We start from the raw sequence: 21,573 nt of genomic DNA, 5'->3' as shown, positions 1-21,573 counted from the left end.
GCTGGTGAACAGCTGGGAGAGCTGACCAGTAGTGAAGGACCTTTAGGCCTCACTGGCCTCACTGAACTGCTTGCCAGCAGTTGGGAATGCAAAAGAATTGCCTGCAGTATGGCCACCTAGCCTCAGAGGCCTCTTGGAGCACATCCATGTCTCTTTGAGTTTGTTGCTTCCAGCCAATGCAAAAAATGGTTTCACTATAGGAGATCCCTCAGCATGCTGAAGATCTCCTAAGCTAGGCAGTTTTGATGAATGCTGCAGATAGTCCCAAAGCCACATGACTTTGAAACACTTAGGCCAGCATTGGGTGAGAAGCTAAGTAGAGCCTCCTTCACTTTGCTGGAGTGAATCAGAACATCTCTGCAGCCCCAAATGCTTTGTTGAAGTGAATTTGTGTTGTTTTGTCCAGGCCTGGTAAGTAGCACACCCCTTCTCCAAGCAGTGAACCAGCAACATCAATGAACTTTCTGCAGAAGCCACCATGATTAAAGTGGTAATGGAAAACTAGGATTCTGTGAATAAAAGATTTAGAGGAATGGGTGGAGCACAAATCCTTTGCTCTTGAGTAAGGAAGCCTGTATGTCTGTATAATGAGTGAAAATCTGTACAATATCCATGTAGATCCCCTCCTGGTTTCAGTAGGGGATGAGTTTTAGAAATTAAAATCAAAGTATTTGTTGAAAAAGTGATCTCTGAGAAGGAATGTAAATGGAAAGAAAATGGAAAAGTGTACTAAGAACAGTTGGAAAAAAAAGAATAAAAATAGGGGGCTTGCTTTAGGAAAGAGGTTGATTTCAGATCCCTATTAGAAATGGCTTTCTACAAGCAGTAGCTCTGCTTTGGATGCCAGTCAGCCAAGGACATTAGAAGAGCAATTGGACAAATTGGGAAGTATGCCCAGAATGGCCCAAGACAAGTAAATCATGCTGGCCTATTGGCTAAAGTAGTAGCCTGGGAAAGTGGTTGGTGCAAAGTATTTCTCTGAACTTGTGAACTCCTTTTTTCCTGTGTCAGATAGAAGTTTGGGAGCAGGAGGAGCTCGAGAGAGAGGTGTGTTTCAGCAGCTGCCGCATAGATCCTTCTCCCTTTCAGCTGGTGGAGAGGACATCACTGCACAAGGTGGGTCCCTGCATTCACTCTTTTCTTATTCCCTACTTTCCTTGCAAGCCAATCCTACTCCCATCAAGGCCTGTGCCTTCTTCTGGCTTCATGTTCTTTCTATATTTCTTGGTCTTGAATGCACTGTGTGATCCTACCCAAGCTTTAACCTACCAGGTGGAGCAAGGCTCACCATACATAGTATGGCTTTGACTACTCTTCCCTTATTTCAGTTTCAGGCAAGTAACAGGGACAGAAGTGGGCTGCATCTACAAAATGTGCAGGCCTGTTCTACTTTTTTCAGTTCCTTCTTGCCTCCCTGCCCCCACTTAGTGCCAAATTGTCTTGCTATCACAGACACTCATTTTCTTTTCATCCATCTCTTTTCCTTTGCATTTTGCCACCCTGCCATGCAACTTTTCAACATCACGTGCAATTAAGTTTATTATTTGTTATTAATCCTGCCAGTTCTGTGTCTTGGTACAGCCAACCTTAACTTACGCTATTAGCAGAAAATTTCATCTAAGAAACAGTGGCACTTCTTTAGACAGTCTCATCTCATGAAATGATCTCTTTGTAGAGGAAACAGAGGGAACAAATCGGTCTTAAATCTTTGTAGGAGGAATCTTCCTATTAAAATTGTGTAGAAATTGTTGGGTAGGTTGTTCTTAGTACTCTATCCTCAGTGTTGTTCTCACACATAACTCAAAATGATGTAAGTTAATACAGTGCTTTTTATGAATACGATCCATCTGTAAATGTAGGGTTGAAGAAAATCTCTATAGAACTGTTATGTTATCTGTTTAATCAATTCCAAATATTTCAGTCTATGTATAAGGTGCCCTTGTTTAATTAAGTAGCAAGTTTTTGTTTAGTATAAGCACACATGTGAGTTGGTCTCACCTAAGATGATGCCTGCAAGGACATATGCAAGCCAGGATCCAAAACCAAAAGGCTTTTCTTTTTACAATGTTTTGTTCAGGTTTACAGTGCAACCCAGCTTTACTACAATGTAAGTTTTGCCAAACAGCTTACTCCTTACCTATGACCCTTCTGTACTCCTCTGAGTTCAGAAAAGCTTAATTCTATTTATGTCCCATCTAGATGAACTCACCCTGCTTTTGCTACCTGAAAATACACTTAGCATGCCAGCACAGGGTAGAAAGATGGTTTAGTCTAGTGGGTCATAGGGTATGCAGAACTGGAAAAAAAATTAAAAACATAACCTTTTATTCATTTTGTGTATTGCATTGCTATGTTACTTAATATTAGTTGACTTGCTGCAATTTATTGTTAATACCAACAAAGCATTACATTGTGTTAATGGGTAGGTAGACCCCTACTTCTAATTATTCCAATTTCAGGTATGAAGATTTCATTCTTTGGCTTTGCTCTAGGTTTCCTCATGGTAATATGGGTAAAAAAAATCCACCACCTTAATGTGTTTCAAATTCTCCATACATTTGCAATGGTTAATCTGTTTTCTTTATTTGCTAATAGAAACTGTCTTATCTTCTCCCTTCTGTAGACGCATACTTTGTTTTCGTTGCTGGGACTCAGCCATGCCTATGTAACCAGCATGGGGAAACTAAAGGGTGTGATTGCACTGGAAGAGGTAATTTAAATCATGCCACCATTGTATTTTGTCCAGTTGGGTCTTGCTTGAGTAAAGAGAAGGTCTCATGGAAAACCCAGAATGAAAAAAAGAGATGGTAAAGGGAGGGCTACTTATTATACACCACTTGCATCTCACTTGCCATTCCTTCTGGAATCCCGGCGGTGCCTCTTCAGTCCACATTTCGAAAAGTCGTTTAAGACCTTTTCTCTTCAATTTAGCTTTGTGAATGGTAATCAATTATGCTTCTGTTACTAATATTATTTTACATTTCATGTATTCTTTTAATTATACTTTTCATTTACTTATTGATTGGTTTTATTCCCTTTTTTGTCGTAAGCACGTGTTTCAACAGAGACAGGATATAAACCTTTTCCAGCCTTACAGAGTTTTTGAAGGGTACTCACTTGAAGGCCAAGTGCACTTTTGCTAAAACTTGCAAGATCTGAGATGAATGACAAGAATAATCCATCTTTAAACCCTTTTAACTCTCTGTAGAAAAATTATCTTTAGTCTATTTTGACTTTATTGGTTAGGAAGCCAATTGTGGCCTCTTCCAGAAGAGGAGAAATTAGGGTATGGTTGTGGGCTTGAGTTGGTTTTATACATGTTAACTCCCATGACTTTGTCTTTCTCCTAAGGATCTTGGAAACTTTGGGTTTGTGATTTTTTTTTTTTTGCTATCTCCTACATAGGAAGATTGTTCCCCAGGGAGGAGAGAATGGCTATTAAGCCACTTCTTTCATGTAGATGTGCTTCTCAGTATTTTCATAGAATAGTTATTTTCAGCGCCTCTCCAAATTTCCAGCCAGGACTACTTAAAGACATCTAGTTGGGGGGGGGGGGGGGGAGGGAACCTACTGTACTATAAAGATAATCATAATCAGGCATTTTTTCTCCTTGAGAATTTAGGCACTTCTGACTGATGTGGATCTCATTTACTTATTTTCTCCCTTTACAAAGGACAAAAATGGCACAGAATAGTAAATATTATATTGGGATTATTTAAGTCCTGTCTGAGTATATGGCAGGACTGGGCACCTGTGGGCTGCACACCCTCCACCCCCAGCAGCCCATTTGAGGCCTCCAATGCCCCATATATTGAACATGGCTGAAAATTTTGGATCTTTTTGCATTTTTGATATTTAAGAGGCAAAATGGGTGCCTTAAGCTTTGCAGAGTTAAAGCAGCTAGTGTGACCCTTAAGATCTCCCCTCCCCAAAATCTGACCACATTTTCCTATGGAAAGTATTAACTCTAACAATTTTTTCCCAAATTATGCTTTGTGTACACTGATGAGACTCATATGGCTGTAGCAGTCTAGAAAATGAATGTTTTAAATGCAGAAAAGAAAAGGGGATTAAAAGGTTTTTGGCCTTGCCTACTTTGGTGATGTCATGATGTGACTAGGCACACCAAGCAGAGACCAAAAAATGTGGTCCTTAGGCTGAAAATGGTTGCCCCTTCTGGTCTACAGAAACTATTTTGATGGAAGAGGAGTACTCTTGTGCAACTTCCTGGTTAATTCTGTGTGTCTCAAACTCTCAGCTCCAGAAAGCCATTGAGGGTTCTACAAGTACTGGGGTCCAACTTCGTCCTCCTCTTGCAAGTTTCCGTGATGCCACTCAGACTTCAGGCAACAAAGAGCAGACCAATTGGGCTACACAGATGTGGAGCAAAGAGAACAGTCATACAGTCCCTGGGGAATCTGCAGTGGACTCAGGACCAGAGAACTCAGTGGACCCTGGTTCTCCTTTCTCACAACAATCTTCCCTCCCCAGTCAAAGGAAAGGGATGCTCTCTGTCTCAGCTGCTGATATGAAACCGGAGGACACAGAAGTTTCTGGCCCAGCTGCTGAGAACATCTCAGACATACTCAAGGACCTTAAGGTGCGCTCCAGAAACCTGGAAGAGGATGATAAGGATGATAAGGATGTGCCACTATAATTGTACCTTGGAAGAAGTTTACCTTGTCCTTCAGCACAATCCTCCCACCATACTTGCATTTCCAGGAAAGGCTTGTGAGCTGCTTCTCTGGTCTTAGTGAAAGATAATTCATGCTAGAGAACTTTGGCTGTGTGGACTGGCTTTCCTTCTGCCATTTTCAGTGGGATGCAAGAAAGAAAGAAATGAAAAGCAAATGGGTGGAAGGATCCTGGTTTATATCCTCCAGTTTTGCATCCTTTGATTATGACCTCTGTGTGAGGCATGCAGTAGGGCCCCATTGTCTACAGGGAGATATTCATTGACAAAATTTGCAGTTTACTTCAGATAAACCTACCACTTATATCATCTGTCAGCATGCCATGGTGTTAGCCCTGTGGTGTAGTCCAGACAAGAAGCACAACCAGGAGTACCAGCTCTATCTTTATTGTAAGGTTGCATTAACAGAATCTTGCAAGACTGAAAGTATTTCTCCCCTCCTTTCCTTTTACTTGCCAGGAATCTAGGGAGGGTCCCTTCTGAAATGTTTCCCATGCCCTTCTTCCTTCTGTGGGCTGAATTCTCTCTTACATGCCAGTTGTCCAGTCTGTGGCTCTTCCTCTTGTCTCCCAAGGTCATTCCCACATACCATTACGTGTGGCCATCCTAATCCCTTTGATGTGTTCTAATCTGAAGAAGGATCAGAGGATTCAGCCCAGGCTCAGTCCAAATGTAGAGAACGCAACCCAGTTTGTAAACAAAACCAGAATGAGACAAAATGCTTCACACACCTTTTTACCTTTTTTGCAATGCACTTTCCTTCGAAATAAGCTTCAATCTATGTTCCACATGTGACACTGCTTCACTGCCCGTCACAGATCCTTTTCATCTTGTCATGATAGCCTAAATATGGGCTTTCTACTAATTTCTGGTGTCATCTTTGTCCTAAAAATCTCCCTTGTTTTGAAATGTTCCTATGATATTTGTTGCTGGGGTTAAACATGTTAGAAACAAGTCTCATTCTTTATTGAGGATATCAATGATGAAAAACAAGTAATAGTAAAGTAACTGCTGTTATCCATATAGTTCTCCACCTTACCTATGCAGACGCATTCATAAGCCTTCAATTCTACTTGAAGTGATGCACCTCAGTCAAAACTTTACTGTTTGATTGAAGACTTTGAAAAACAAGAACCAAACCAGAAAGAGAACGTCAGTGAAATCATATGAATGCTGATGATCCAAGGGTTCAAGTTAAGGCTGAATAGCTACTACTTACATCTTAAATGTCCTATTATGTTATTGTTATTACTTGAAGGAAATTTCTACAAACACTGTCTTAAACATAAACATATTTGTGGTTGGGGTTAATAATTGGTGTGGGAAGAAATTGATGTGTTGAGAAGCAGCATCAGTAAATGAAAGATGGGTTGGCATTTCTAAGGGTACATCTGCATTTCTTCTTTGTACAACTTTTATACAAGTCTTTTTTTACCTTTTGTACCAGTCTAACAACACTGACTCTTCCCAAAGGAATTGCTAGGAGGAGGATGGTGTCGAGCATTCTGTAAGAAATAACAAACACAACTAAACAATGAATGACTCTTAATCCAGTTCAATAACAGATTGGAAGCATACTCCATACAACCAAAACAAAAAAGTCCTTGCTTAACCTAGCCTTTTGCAACTATAATCTGTTCCTGTTGCAGCCATAGCTCTCAGACTGTAAGTCTTTTTGTACTCAGCCCTTTGTATCACCAACCACACTCAGTACAAATATGTTAATTATTTGAACTGGTGCTCCTGAGCAAGCTTTGGTCTACCAAATGGAGAAAAACATTTTTGGTTTTTTGGCTCAGGTGTGAGGGGCCTGGCTTGCCAACTCAATTCACCAATGTAAAAGAGATTAAAATTTAGTCCTTGTAAAATAAATAGATAGAGTTTCTCAGGGAAATAAGCACATTATTCCAAGCAGAATAGTGCCAGGTTAGTGTCAAGTTAAAACCAGGATCATATATTTAGAGAAGAGATTGAACATTTTTAATATAGCTGTGCAATGGAAGTTTCTTAGACTTGGCAGCATCACCTGTTGTTTTCACATCAGTCAATAGTCAGATATGGTAAATGGACGTTTTCCATCATCAGATTGCCATCATTCACTGAACTTCAACCTTCCATGTAGTTGTTAGTAGATCTGATAAAGGAAATAAGGTGGCAATCCCTCCTGTGGCGGATTTTAGCATTATATCTTATATCTGGGAAATACTCTCCCCAGGTTTGTCAGAACCATGTTGGACAGTTTTTTTTGGGGGGGAGGAATCCTGTCAACGTCTGAGCGTTTTGAGGCAATTTGACAGTCATGTCCCAAAGTGCCTACCCAAGACAGACTAATTGCAGATCAGCTTTATCTAATCAATGTTTAATCATTCTTTCAACAAACACACAATTTGTTGGTATATCCATTTTGGTGTTGATTTCTATGAGTGTCGCCAGAGGAATACTGGCTCTTCATAATCATACTTTAACAATACCCAGAGTTCTGGACACATATTAGGTACATGAGGCAAATCTGTGCCAGTTCTTTTCCTTTTTCCATATCTGAGCCAAAATGGATAGGTCTGTGGATGTAAAACACTGAATTTTGATTCTGTCACTCATATGCATCGGCACAATAGCCTGCAATATCAGATGAGAATGCAAACAGGGCCTGTTCCCAGCCAAGCAATAAACAGGGCACGTTCAGTCAAAAGCACAAAAATTATTATTCTTTTCCCCCCTCCCCACCTCCAGCTTCTACTGCTTCTCCCACATCACAGGCTGCAACATATGGGTCTGTACCTATTACTTTATCTAAATAGAACACTAATTTATTTTGGCCACATTTTTACTGGGGTGGTAAATCTTCTGTTTGGCTTATACTGCTTCAGATTGTAGCTAGAGGACAGGTGCAACAGTCATCTGTTAAAAAAAATGCACAGAGAGACTAGATGCCATGACATCATTAGATGTGAAGAAGAATTTCATTAATATGAAACCGAGGGAGTGAGAGTAGAAACCGAGGTAGAGAGTAGAAATTCTAACAGCTTCTCCAGCCTACCATTAATTAGAGAGAGGAAGCAAAGACAAATACAAGCAACTGCATACGGTATCTGCTCACGTTCTTCAGAAGTACCAATTATATTTTGCTTTGCCTAGGGATATTAATGTATTCTGAGGATGTTTGTATTTTGTTCCAAGGCTAGGAGTACACTTTCTTTAGTAACGGCCATTACTAAATTCCATAATCTTCTAGTCTGGAAAGACACTGTTTACTCTTCTACTGGAGTAAACTTACCTTGGTGGTCCTTTCTGGGCTGGTAAGTAGACTTCAAATAAAGCAGAAAGATGAAACATCCATTCTTTGATTTTATAGACAATCTTAGAAATACAAGTTATTCTGGAGGCTGGTGCTTTGTAGCACATCAACTTCGTGCAGATGTGTGCACAAACATATTTCTGGAAAAGAAAAGTCAAATGGGGCAGGGACCATGAGAGCACCGAGAAAAGTGCATAGACATACAGTATTGGTTTCTAGACCAAAATTCTGAAGAGATGCCATAACTTAAATTATATCTCTATCTGCCACTGGTATTTCTGAGATTTCCCACCATTCGTGTCAGCAAGAGTTTGCAGTCTTCAGAGGCCTAGTTGATGATGCCACAGCCTTGTTTTTCTGGAAACTTGCTCTTGATCTATTTACAGGTAGTCCTCATTTAGCGACCACAATTGGGACTGGCAGCTTTGTCGTTAAATTAAGCAGTTGCTAAGTGGGAAACCATGTGACTGTGACTGTGCTTTCCTTTTCCCTACTCCCCCACCCTTTGGAATGCTCACCTCAGTGCTGAGATAATTAGCAAGAAGGAAATTGTTTGTATTACATTCATTGGAGAGGAAGGGATTACAAGAGAGTCAGCAGGCACACAATGGAGAATACACATCAAAAGCAATGAGCTGGTGCCGGCAGTCGTGAGCATGCTATGCAAACAGTGTACTGTATTACCCATTGTGTACCTGCTTACTCTCTTGTAATCCCTTCCTCTCCAATCATTCTGCAAGGTGGGGGGAATGGTTCATGCAGAGGAGAGACTGCCTACAGAAATTGCTTGTTTTTGTCCTTCGACCCCCCTCTTCCACAGAGCAGAGAGACTGGAGAGGAAGGGATTACAAGAAAGTAAGCAGGCACACAATGGGGAATACATTGGGCTGTTTGTGTAGCATGCTCATGGCTGCTGGCGCCACTACATTGCTTTCTATGTGTATTCTACACTGTGTGCCCACTTACTCTCTTGTAACCACTTCCTCTCCAATCTCCCCGCTGTGCAAAGAGGAAGAAAAAGAAAAACAACAGGTGAGGCACAGGACAACACGTACTGATGGTAATAGCAATCACGTGACTGAGGGACGCTGCGAGGGTCATAAATGCAGGCATTGATCATAAAGTTATTTTTTCAGCACAGTCGTAACTTCGAATGGTCAGTAAGCGAGGTCTATGTGTATTTGCTATTTCAAGATGGTCCTCCTTTTGGGGATCATTTTGTTATTTTACAGACTCCATTTTCCCCTCACCATTTGTTGGTGAACGTACTGGAATTGTTTTTTGAGTGGATGTGAGAAAGATGCAAGTCTGATGGTCTGGCTACTCCAGGCAAGTAGCTCTCTAAACAATGGACTACCTCCTAGCAGTAGATTAGTAGATACCACCTAGCAATAGCTCCATATTTCATTTGTATCAGATAGTATCTGAGGATAATGGGGTGGGGGAGAGAAGCTGTTTTTTCTTCTTACACGGTCACCAGTACATTTAAAATTAAATGACGAACATGAAGCCTTGCCATACTTTAAAGGATATGTTCACTTGGCTAAGGACACAACTTTCATTCAACTCTTTGTAATTAATGCAGAATTACACTGAAAGGATTGAAACAGGCATCTCTATAAACATAACTACTGCCACAAATGGCAGCTGTATTTCTATTTCCTTTTGACTCCCTCCATAAAAAAAATTAAAATTTACCACAGGTTACAGTGACTTTCACTAAGCCAGTGCACAGCAGTTTCATTGGATTATAGGTCTGTTATCCTGGTCAGAATGGCTAATGGAGATGCAAGGTTAATCATGACCTGAAGTAAGCCCTATAGTCTAGACTCAGGTTTTTCAAACTGTGTTCCATCCTTGAGAACTTGATGGGATTTTGCGAGAAACTCGGGGCAAAAAAGAAGTTCACTCAAATGCATCCGATTTTTCTATCACTGAAGCTTTGCCTCTTGATCAGGGATTCCAGGAAAATTTCTTGGCCTGGAAAAGTTTGAAATGGTCTGCCATAGACATTATGGAGGAGGAGATGAACCGGATGGATGGCTGCAATTGTCAGTGAAAACTCTGCATTTCCAGCAATATTTGGCTACTCCTCAATCCAAATGTGTGCCGGATACTAACTATGAGGGCTCCTTCTAACAGAGTGGAGAAGAATGGATGCTTTGTCTGTTCATACTGTGATACTTAGCACATGGGAATCTATGTCTTTGGTGCATGTTCAGCCTCCAAGTGCAAGTCTTTTCTCTTGTTTAGCGCCCTGTTTTACGGTGGATCTCCTTTTCTGAGACTGCACAGTCCTTCTGGAGGAACTTCCCAACAGAAATAAAACACACTTCCACCAACCACAATGGCAAAACCACGTGCTGTTTAATAACATTAACTTGATGAGGTTCTTACATGCCCTTCCAGGCAACGCTCTCTTTTCCTCAATGGCTATTAACCATAACCAGGCATGAAACGCCATATAATTTTTATACCTATAGATATAGTTACACACAGGCACACACACACATGTGTATGTGTGCACAAAAGATATATGTATATATATTGAGAGAGAGAGAATATATATTCTCGTAAGTCACATTATCAAAAACATGCGCAGAATAACCAAAAAAAAAAAAATAAATTAAGCAAAGATGTTTTGGAGTTGGAAGACCAAAGGCAAATCTGGTTTTGTTGGCTCGAGTGCCCTAGGACTGAAGGAGGTGAGAGGGTTATTTTTGTAATCCCACTTCTTCTCCTGCTTTTCCTCCCATTCCTTCCCTGGAAAGTTACAGTCCTCAATGAATGCCATCCTCTAAAGATGGGAAGAAAACTATCTGTCCCTTCTTCAGAAATTCAGAACTGGGGAAAGTCTTAAGACTGGTCTCTCTTTATAAACTTCCCTGCAATGCAAAACCAGTTTAATCTTTTTTTTTTTTTAAAGCCCCAAACCTTTGGTTTCTTTAAATATGGTTCAATTACACTAGCCACTATTGCTCTCTTTTTCACAGCTCCTATATTTATCGTACCGTGTTCTACTCTCAAGCTTATCCACCACCATAAAGAGCTTTTCCTTTTTTAAAAAGTCCCTTCTGGTTGGAAAATTACTTTTTTGAGGCTCATTTTCTAGCTTGGAGGATAGCTCCACCACTTCATGCACAGCACCAAATGAACTGGAGAAATATTAAAAAGTACAGTATTATATTCAAAAAATGATTTCTGTCTCTCAGACATTTTACAGTTGCTAGAAATAACAGTAAATTAACACCCAAACTTGATAATTGCCCATACAGAATTAGGGACAAAACTCGGACATCTATGGGTATGACATTTAAAGAAAAAGGATTTGAAAGTGCCATACTGAAATATGTACAGTAGTGTAATGTCTAAAGAAATACACTACAAGTGTGCCTGGACTGGAATATGTGGGAAAAAACTGAGTTAATTAAAATAAATTTTGATTTCATTTAAAATACTCTTTCTGGTTGCTTCACCACTAAGCCTCTCATGCACTTCAGATTATAACTTGGGTTCATGCAATTAGAATATTCCTTCATTCAGATAATTATTTGTGCACAGAAAACGAGCATTAGATGGAAACCTGGCCTAGAATATCTTACCCCTGATCACCCCCCCACGCATACTGCTGAGAATTATTTTGCATAGAGGAGCATTCAAACCTAGGTTTCCCCCACCCTCAGCAATCTAAAACGGTACACTCTAGATACAGCTTTGCTATGTAATGAAATCCAGGCAGGGGGGCTGAGTATATTTGACAGCATCACCCACAAAACAAGATGGGGATGATTTAAAATGAAAAGGCATCAAGCAACAAGCAGAGCAAATGCAGCTTTTCCATCACTGCTTCAACTATCTTTTCTTCGTTACCTTGAGAGATTCAGTCACAAGGAGAACACTTTCAGCAGAACCTGCTGAAGATATTTTGCTGCCCAAGGTGAGGCATCAAAATAAAACCTCTCATATATATATGTAAAAGAAAACAAGTGCTTGTGTGAGAGTTTGTTCCAGAATGAGTCCCTCCAATTCTGTTCTCTTCTTATGGGCAGTAGGTAAATACAGGCAGATAATGACTTATCACTAGGGGCTATAATGAAATCAGCAAACTCCCTGGCATCAGAAGTAACTTGGTGACATTCAAGAACAACGTAAGTCTATTTTTACAGCTCAATTGTCTGCACTTGTGTGCCATCTTCTTCTCTATTTGCTAGATGGCTGAAACATTCTTAAGTGAAATATGGTTGAGGGATTGACTTCAATCTCCTTGAAAATAGCCAAAGAAGTAATAAATTGAGTCACTAACCATCTTCTCAGTAGGTTTTTACAGGATAATTTAATACATAATATAAATGCATGGATCACACTAGTTCTTCGTAGAGCCCATGTTTCTCTTGTTTTATTCCTGCCCTATGGAAAAAATATCTGTCATTGTCTGGACTGGTCTAAAAACTAGCGTGGTGTAGTGGTTAAGGTGCTGGAGGATCAGGTCTCCTGCTGGAGGACCCTTCATCTGTCAAAGAAGCTCATGGGGTGACTTGAGCCAATCACTTTCTCTCAGCCCAATCTACCTTGCAGAGTTTGGGTAGGAAAAAACTGAAGACAAGACTGCTATGTCCACCACCGTGAGCTCCTGAAGGAAAGGGAGGCTATATGTTGCATAAATAAATAGATTTCTTGAAATGGAGAAATGCAAATAAAGTAAGAAACAATTAATCAGCAATGGAATAACAAAGTACTCTAAAACAGGCAGGTTTTAGGCAGGGGAGTCCATGGTGGGGGTGGTATGTGTCAAAAAAGTCAAGATGGCAATCATGACCATGTGATTGAAGCCCAGCCCCTTGTATATCGCAATCATGTACAAAGGGACAGAACTTCAATATCGTGGTCATGATCGCCATCTTGAGTTTTTTGACCACCACCATCCCCCTAATGCCACTATTTTAGGCCTGCCTAAGAAAGAAAATACATTGCTTCTCATGCTCCTCTTCCCTTCAGGCTCTGTGGAGAGGCTGTATGCAGGAATGAAGGAAAGAAATACTCAAACTGTGCTTATTTGTGATTTGAGCATAACCCAAATCACCAAGCTGAAATTGAGTAAGTTTCCACAACAGCTAACTCATTTCCTAATTTGTTGGTCTGACATGAAAATTACCATTCTGTTTTAACTGCCCAAGGAACTAGAGGAATCGAGAGGCTAAGAATGATGATGGCCTGAGGACCACACTGTGATTTCTGCCCTGCCTGAGGGCTGTAGAGGTTGTGGGTGTGAGGTCACTGGAGGGGGGCTGACATTTTCAGAGCCCATTTCAATATATTTGGGAGGGTGTTGAAGAGGGGGAAATGTCTCCATTGCCACTTAAGACCTTGTAAACAAGGAGAGAAACTAGCCTGATTTGGGTGGGAGGCAATTCAGGAATGTAACAGGTTTCAAAGGGGTGATGGCTTTGCTTCTGAACTCTGAAATATTCAGAAACATTGCCCTTCTCTCGTGAATGCTTTCCTCTACAGCCTGGAGCAACACAGGACAAGGCCCTCTCTTACATTCAAATAGAGACACCATTCTAAGCAAGCTTATTTTAAGAAAGACTAATTCTACAAGTTTTAATGCTAGGACTTGTTCCTAAAGAGAGGCAGATAAGTTGGCTGAGGATGATGGGAGCTGAAATCCAATAGGGCTGAGACACTTGACTAGGATACAGGAATGCTCACCTTGGAACATGTCTCTTGGTTTAACTTCTCTAATCTAGTTCTTTCCTCAGCTTTGCTGTTTTCCACTTCACTATTTACTTATTTATTAAATTTATATAGCTGCCCGTCTCACTACTGTGACTTTTTAAATGTGCTTGTGTTAATATATTTAACTATTAGGCACATAACCCACTGTAATAATGTCTTGGAAGGCAGGATATTAATATTTAAGCAAGATTCTTACAGCCTTTTGCAGAGAAGTCCTATTTTCATATGTACCCTGGTGATTTTGATATACACCTAGATGTTTTATTCAAGGGGGAAAAAAAGAATAGGGCAGAAGTAGTTAGCCACATCTGCTCAGGTGAGAAGTGGGAAAACGCGAATGATGCACGTAAGACTCTTAGGCACTGACTAGGCATGATACAGGAGGCACATAAAGTGTCTGACTTTTTTTTAATGCAGCTGCAGAGCTTTGACTTTATTAAAAATGGGAGGAGACAATGCTTTACTCTTCCTCATGGGCTACTGGTTTGCTAAAAATCAGCTCCTACAACTATTTCTCCCCTCACAAGACTTGTGTTTCCCCTATGAGTGGAATAATTCTGTAAGAAACGGTTTAAGGGGCTTCCCCACATTGTTCTAGTCAAATTCAAAGTCCCCCTAACAATTGCTGCACTAAATTAAGGGGGGAATTGGCCCTCAAGGTGCAAGGACATTTTTTCTTTCATCCCTGGTTAATTCCAAAATGTCCTCTTCTCTTCTTTCATCTTGTGAAGAGCAAGCCCCCAGCAAATACCGTAGAACCTATTGCTATGCTCCCAGTGCTGTGATGTCATCCCTTGTGATTTCATCTTTCCGTTCTTCTAGCAGTTGAGAAATGAGTAAGGAGGGGGAATTAAAGCTCACAGGCAAGGACAAGCAGGGTTCTCCCGCTTGGCAGACTTCTGAGCTCTGAACAGAGAGAGGAACTGCATTTCTGCTGTTGGGGGCACAAGAAGGCCTTGGGGCCAGCACCATTCTTTGTGACAGACATTTATAGAACGTTTCCTCCAAAACTTTCTGGCAATCCCTTGATTACCCATTCAAAATACTTCTGTAAAGCTGCTCAAATATCTTGGAATAAAGCTAGCTAGCATTCATGCCACAAGGTAAGCACTGCAATATTGCATCAGAGTGAATTATTTAGTGAGTAGTATAAAATACACTATTTGCTAACTATGATTGTACTGCTGCATTCATGCAAAAGATCAGGAAGTTGCAGCAGATGGTTAAAAATGGCTTCAGAGAATCCCCCCCAAAGTGTGTCAAGGAAATCCAAGGCCAGATCTTACTTCATTTTAAAAAAAACCTGGATATTCCTAATGGTTTCATGAGTAGCCCTCTATAAGAGGGGTGTCATTGTTCATGTACATAAGCCAGGAATAGGAGGGAACCTAAAGTCCTCCATATGCAGTTGAAGTGTAGCTCCTGGAAGTACAGCCAGTGATGAGGACGCTAAGCATTTCAGGCTAACAACTTCTGCCTCATCCCTGGCATAAACCTCCAGGCCTCTGACAACAGTATCTTACCCCTGTTAATAGCACAAAGCTATTCATCCCCTCTAGTATCCTTCAGTTAGGAGTTCACTGGCTATCAGTTTGGAGACGTACAAAACATAGTTGCTATCTATAATAGCTGAACAGTGTATCTGAATTGCATGGTTTCATTCTGCTTTCCTGTTTTTAAGAAGAAACCAAGCAAATAAAAATAAATGCATGCACATTTCAAATGTGATGCATGTACAAAACACGACATTTCTGAACATGACCACACTAATGTCAAATCATTGAGAGTTAATAAACGCAGCACTCATAGACCAAGATGTTTTTTTTCTTCTTAGCATTCTGTGGTAGAATTACATTTGGGGATGGGGTCTTCAGACACAGGTTGCTGATAGATAACAACAAGGCAGTAGAATTGGGGAGCTGAGAGGAGCAGGCTGAAGCATGGGGCTGTAATCTTTCTTCGACTGCCCTTTTTTCCCAGAGCTCTTCCCCAGCTGTTTTTCTCTCAGCCAGGCTCCAAGACCAGAAATAAACCTGCCTATAACATGGTAAAGGTGGATGCATTATCCTGCTGTTACCTGCTGGTTTTCTGCTAAGGAAAATAAAAATCATCCCCAGCTTTCCTGATTGCATCTTTCTGACCACAATACATTCAAAGATGCAGATCTGCCCTAGCATAGGTAGTTCCATCTTATGTTAATATTATTTGTATCTTTAATTAGCTGCTACTAATGCATTTATACCAGGAATCACTTTGAGCTGCTTCCATTCAGGTCAGTGAACCTTACCTGACCTTGCATAGCAGCTGAGATCACATTTGTCGTTAGTTTTGAAGGTGTCACACGGATGTGCTTTATTGTTGTATGAATAGATCAATACAGCCATTCTGGGGTTTTTTTTTTTGTCCAATAAAATGAGAGCCTTAATCTTTTAGGGTTTGGAATGCTATACAACAAATGAGTGAAGCTGAAGGATTTTTCTCATCTGGGGCCAAGTATAACCCAGTAACTTTTTCTCTGCTTATGTAAGTTATAGGGGCAGAACCATCAGCACACTTAAATATAGGAAACAATTGGAAAGATATTGAAAAAGGCAAGATTCCTTTGGGGGATGGGGAAGGTAAACGGAGTTTCATATCTCAAACAATTCTATTTAGTTATAAACCTTCTCCAGGAATTCTACAATTTAAAAGAAAATATGATATCTTTGTTTGGTAGAACTTTCCAGTAATCAGTTATAGAAATCTACAATAGAGTTGTGGTTCTCTATTCCAATTGTACCCAATGTTCAGTCCTATTCCCAGTTCTATAAACACAAAACTAGCCTTCTATTCTCTTGTTGTTTCTTTACTGATTTCCATGCAATGTGACCCTCTCTACCATCTTTTCGACTGAGAAAAATATACATCTCTCAAACATTTGTGATACGTGGTATTATCAAATGCATGTTGCTTACATTTTCTTTAAAAAAGACAGACAATAAAATAAGGTATCTAAACAAGATGAGCCACTTATATCAAGTTCTGTGAGCGCCAAGATGAAAGCAGGATACATTTACACAGAAACAAATTACCGTAAACATCCAGGTTTAGTCCTGGTCCTGGATAGGCACATAGAGCATAATGGTTTGGAGGAAAGGAGAAACAGGCCGCCTGAATCTCCACCCGCCCCCATCACAATACTGGAAACATCTCAAAGCTTTCTGGTTATCCTGAAGGCTTGATGATGTTGGGGTAACAGGAATTTCATTCATTCTTCATTTGCAGAGATGCACACTCTGCACTCTTCATGGTTCTGCATCATTGCTGGGAGAATTTCCCACAACTGACTGATAGCCAGAATGCAGCAATTTAAGAAAAAAATGCAAGAACACGAGGTGTTGCCCTCATATTCAGAGCAGTTCTGTATCCAACCCTCTTAGCCTTCAGAGGTTGGCACTGTAGCATGTAAACATATTTTAAAAGAGAGGTTGGCTCTCAAAGGCTCAGAGGTTGAGCAGCCTCCCCACCCAAGGAGCCAGGAAGAGTAAGGAAATGGCGACAAGGAAAAGAAGGGTGACAAAAGGCTTTTCTTTCATGCATTTGCTTTGATTATTTTTGCCTGACCGCTTGTCTATTATGATGAAAATGTTCTCCAGGAAGGTACAGTAAAGGGGAAGACAGTGTCTCTTGGTTGTTGAAATATACGAATGGGAGCTCCCCTCAATTCTTCATCCAAAGGGTGGGGGCACTTCAGTTCCCTCTTGCTGAAGACATCTGAATGCAAACCCAAGTACCTTCTGGACCCAACATTTTTTCCTCTTTCTCTACACAAAGGGTCCTAGATCTGAATAAACAAAGCATTGCTGTGTGATTTACTCTTCAATTTTGTAGCCAGCAGACCCAGAGAAAACAGATTAGTTGCAAGCCACATTGGAATTTCAGGTAAACAGAATGAATGGTTCAGGCATGGAGTACTTCCAGAGAAGAGCAGGGAAAAGGCTATTAGCTGCGGGTGTCTTCTTATCAGACAACTTAGGGTCACCTTTTATGGCAGTGCCCTTATTTCTGCCACTTTAGTGATGACCACAAACTTTTTCGTTGGTTCTGGCCATTTTTTTCCCATGTTATTATTTTCTTCCATTGTTTGTTTCTGACAAACAATGGTGAGAGAATACAGTATTAAAAATTAGGCTTTATAGTGCTAATTTCGATCTGCCAAGACAAACCAATAACTGAGAAGAAGGGATAACTTGAGATCAAACTTTATGGGCCACAAGACTTAGCATTCATCTCCCACCTCCCAAAAAAACTCATCTTGTAAAAATGAGAAGAATGCGCCACTTACTGTTTTCTTATTCCTGACTGAGCTGAGGCATTACAAATATTTACACTGTCAACAGAACAAAAAATCCTAGAAGAAAGAAAAATGAATGGGAACAGTAGAGAATTACTCTTGGCCCAGTCTCAACTTTGCAATCTTTTGGCATTTCAGAGGAACTTGTGAGCCTAGGAAAGGAGTATTACCTTACACTAGGTGGCACCAGCCCATTCCCTCTGATGGCCACTGCCCAAAAGAACTGTTACAACACAAACATTTAGGAGAAAAACAGAGGAAAACTAAGGTAAAAAGTTAATCTGTGTTATGTGTTTGCTTTTCTTTGTCTTGTCTTCCCTGTGTACAATGGAAAGAATGAACTCCATGTCTGCATAAATTATAAGATTGGCAGATGACCCCCCTCTCCCTTTTCCCTACCCTACATGCAGTGCCCAATAATAAATAGAGGGGGAAAACCCTCTCCAGCCCCCAGATAGGCAAAGTTAACAGAGGGTGGGTGCACAAGGCGGCTTTCAGCGGCAATACATGCACACGTGCTGAAGAATGAGGTTTGAACTGGACTCAGAGCAGCTCAGTTTTATCATGGAGTAGTCACTACCCCTAAAGTCCCACTCCTGGTCCTGGGGTACAGTTTGGATCCATGCCCTTTACTTCATGGTCCTCTAGGCCTCAAATGAAAGCTTCTCTCCAAATAGCACCTCACTTCCGTAAGGAGACTTCTTGATGAGGCCTGCCTTTTTTGTTGCAAATGTATCTAAAAAGCATCCCTCTCTCCCTATTATTGTTCCACCAGGTTCCAAGAGCCAGACTGGAGCAGCATTTTCACAGAGGCTGCGTTGATTGAATCAGCCTCACAAAACATGCTCTTGATACCAGCATAACTTGCTCCCACTGTTCGCAATGTTCACCTGATGCCACTATCTTGCATTCCCTGAGCTTTCTGGGCAGTAGGTCTTAAAAGTTCAGCCTAATGTGTGCAGGAGGAGAGGGGGATTTAGCAATGCCCAGCACTTTGGTCCTTGGCTTACCTTTCCATAAATCTAAGGACAAACAAGTGTGCTATGGGGAACTGGGGAGCCTGGGGAATTGAGATATGGGGAACTGAGGAGCTGGAGAGGGGCTTCCCTGACACTTTCCCCCACCCGTGTTTCCCATGCATATTGTCAAAGATTTTTCAACAGCCAGCATCAGTTGTTGGTTTCACCTTCTTCCTCATCAAAGGACTGAACTCCGGATGATGTAACATCAGAGACCTTGCGGCTAAGGGCAGCAGGCTCCGCCTCCTCTCTGGGTGAAAGGGACTCCAGATCCCGGCATACAACATCGTCCTCCTCTGGAGAGGGTTTCTTGTTCAACAGGGGTGCTTTCTCCAGCAAGGGGTTCCCTTCCTCCTCTGTGTGAACTCCCACAAGAGTGCTGGATTCTGCATTCCCCCCATTGCCAGCACTATCATCACCACTAGGAGCTGTCTGAGCTGGCCATACATCTACAAGGCCAGTATTTGGGAACACAGCCTGTTGCATTTGCTGGTGTTGCTGCTGCTGCTGCTGCTGTTGCATTTGCAACAGTTGGTGCTGCTGGATAAGGTTGTTCTGGATCAAAACACTTTCCTGTAGGTTAGACTGGGACTCCTCAAAGTTCTGGCCGAGGTAAGAGCCAGCAGCTGGGGAAGCAATGAGGGACTGATCACTGGTTTCCCAAGCGTCAGATGAACCCAGGCAGTACATGCCTTGTGAGACGTAAGAGTGAGGCCAGCTGTCATACTGCACCTGGGCCAGGTGATCTGCACAAGGAGGTAGGAAGAGAAGAATAAAAATGAGAGAGAGAGAGAAAGGAGAATCAGAAAAGGCAGAAGTGAAGAAGACATAGGAAAGGTTTAAGCAAGAAGATTACGTGTCAGGAAGGCATGCTTGCTCAGCAGTTGCCTGAGGAGATTGTGAGAGGACACATTTTACAATGAACATCCCTTAGTATTGTTATTTATACAACTGTTAGATTCACCGTATTCATGATTTATACCCAGGTACTAGAATCCTTATTAATCCAGTGTACAGATCAAGTGAATATGGATTGAGAATACATATTCATTTTATGCGTTTATGAAATGTAGATGCCTGGATTGAGCCGTAACCTATTGGGCTCCAGGGAGCTGCCCTAGGAGGTTCTAGGATGTCTTCAGACTTTTTTTTCAGTGATCCTAAACAAAACTAAAAGATCCGAGAGAGGAAAAAGATCTGATTACCAGAGAAGGCAACGGAGGACGCCAAACTGCTACCAAATATATCACTCATACAACCATCATCCTGCAGCAACTCGGAGGCTAGGGAGTGAAAGACTAAGATCAAAATTGCATTCCGGCTCTGCCCTAATCCAGGAGTGCAAAAATTGCAAGTCACACACCACATGCAGCAAATGTTTTTGGCCCCAGAGGGTTTTTTTTTTTTTTTAGTTTTTAAAATCTTTTTTCCATTTTTGAGGTAGGGATGTAATGGGTAAATTGCATCCTTTTTTAAAGAATTTTTGCTGCAAAACTCGTATTGGCCGGTTGTATTTCCCCCAAGCCTCCCCACTCCAAACTAAGAGAAACAGCTTTTGCTCCTACCTATCCTGATAACTTCTCTTTCACTTGCTATTCCATCTCTTTAGACTCTTGGTATCATTTCATCCTCTACTGATAAAGGAAATACTGCACTATATTTGGGGGGAGGCAAGATTTTAGGCATTACTAAAACTCCTTCCCCCTGAAATTTGACCAGCTCCTTCCTTACTAGATTTTAAAAAATTATTTAAAACACAATTGTGTAAGAGAGTCTTTGATTCTTAAATGACACCGTCTTTTTCCTTTGCCTTTTGTTTATTCTTTCTACGATTTTCTATAGTTTTTTATAGTTCCATTATCGTTTATTTACTATGTATTATACAATGGGCATTTTAATAGCATGATTGTGACCCGCTGAGGGTCTCTCAATTGGGTTGAGTAAAAAAATGGAATGAATGAATGAAAAATAAAATGTAAAAATAATAAAATAAAGGAAGGATGGGCAGAAGGAAGAAAGAAAATCAAAAGTGGCCTTGCAGTGGGAAGCTTCACAGGCGACACGATGCCCTCAAGCATTGTACATTCTTGGATTGAAGTTGTACACTCCTGGATTCCATCCTATCCTATTTTTGTATTGTTCTAAGACTTAAATTAAATGCTACCTTTACCCCAAATATGCTCCTTATTTCCTTCCCTTTAACCATCCTTATTAAACTGTTGATAGTTTTTTTTTTCACAGCATTTTATTTACTTGATGAAGTATTATAGTAGTACTTTTGGTGTATAGATACAATTCTTAAAAGCAATATATAACTAAATTGTTCATACTTTATAATGATTTAGCTTGAACTAGCAGTTTTCAAGAGAGCCAAGTCCTATGCAGTACTCATGGAATAAGTTAGGACTTCTTTTTGTGTAATATAATGGCAGTGATATGAGATTTGCTTGTGTTTTTTAAAAAAGTTAAAAGATTCAAGATTCAAAACCTTCTATTT

General features: G+C 40.7%; 2 protein-coding genes across 7 annotated transcripts in view; one reads left to right on the top strand and one right to left on the bottom strand.

Annotated features, from left to right (window-relative positions):
* Window positions 1-6,069, top strand: part of CLCN1 (chloride voltage-gated channel 1) — a 56,013-nt gene extending 49,944 nt beyond the window's left edge. For 2 of the 3 annotated variants that reach the window (XM_088138563.1, XM_088138564.1), the window contains 3 exons: window positions 1,012-1,116; window positions 2,624-2,710; window positions 4,259-6,069. In XM_088138563.1, the coding sequence (XP_087994689.1) occupies window positions 1,012-1,116; window positions 2,624-2,710; window positions 4,259-4,657 (591 nt within the window). In that variant the 3' untranslated portion in view covers window positions 4,658-6,069. Of the gene's footprint in view, window positions 1-1,011; window positions 1,117-2,623; window positions 2,711-4,258 lie in introns of those variants that run through there. The other variant, XM_088138565.1, reaches the window with a different exon arrangement.
* The window catches only part of FAM131B (family with sequence similarity 131 member B), a 62,968-nt gene continuing 47,458 nt past the window's right edge, over window positions 6,064-21,573 (bottom strand). For 3 of the 4 annotated variants that reach the window (XM_088138568.1, XM_088138566.1, XM_088138567.1), the window contains one exon: window positions 6,090-19,822. In XM_088138568.1, coding sequence (XP_087994694.1) covers window positions 19,227-19,822 — 596 coding nt within the window. In that variant the 3' untranslated portion in view covers window positions 6,090-19,226. Of the gene's footprint in view, window positions 19,823-21,573 lie in introns of all 4 variants that reach the window. The other variant, XR_015795781.1, reaches the window with a different exon arrangement.

This window comes from Python bivittatus, unplaced genomic scaffold, assembly GCF_059951505.1.
Source record: "Python bivittatus isolate LINGU-HERP-01145 unplaced genomic scaffold, Pbiv_v1 ctg000270_np1212, whole genome shotgun sequence".
Lineage (NCBI taxonomy): Eukaryota > Metazoa > Chordata > Lepidosauria > Squamata > Pythonidae > Python > Python bivittatus.
Note: the sequence above shows the minus strand (reverse complement) of the source record. Positions and strands in the feature narration are given on the sequence as shown.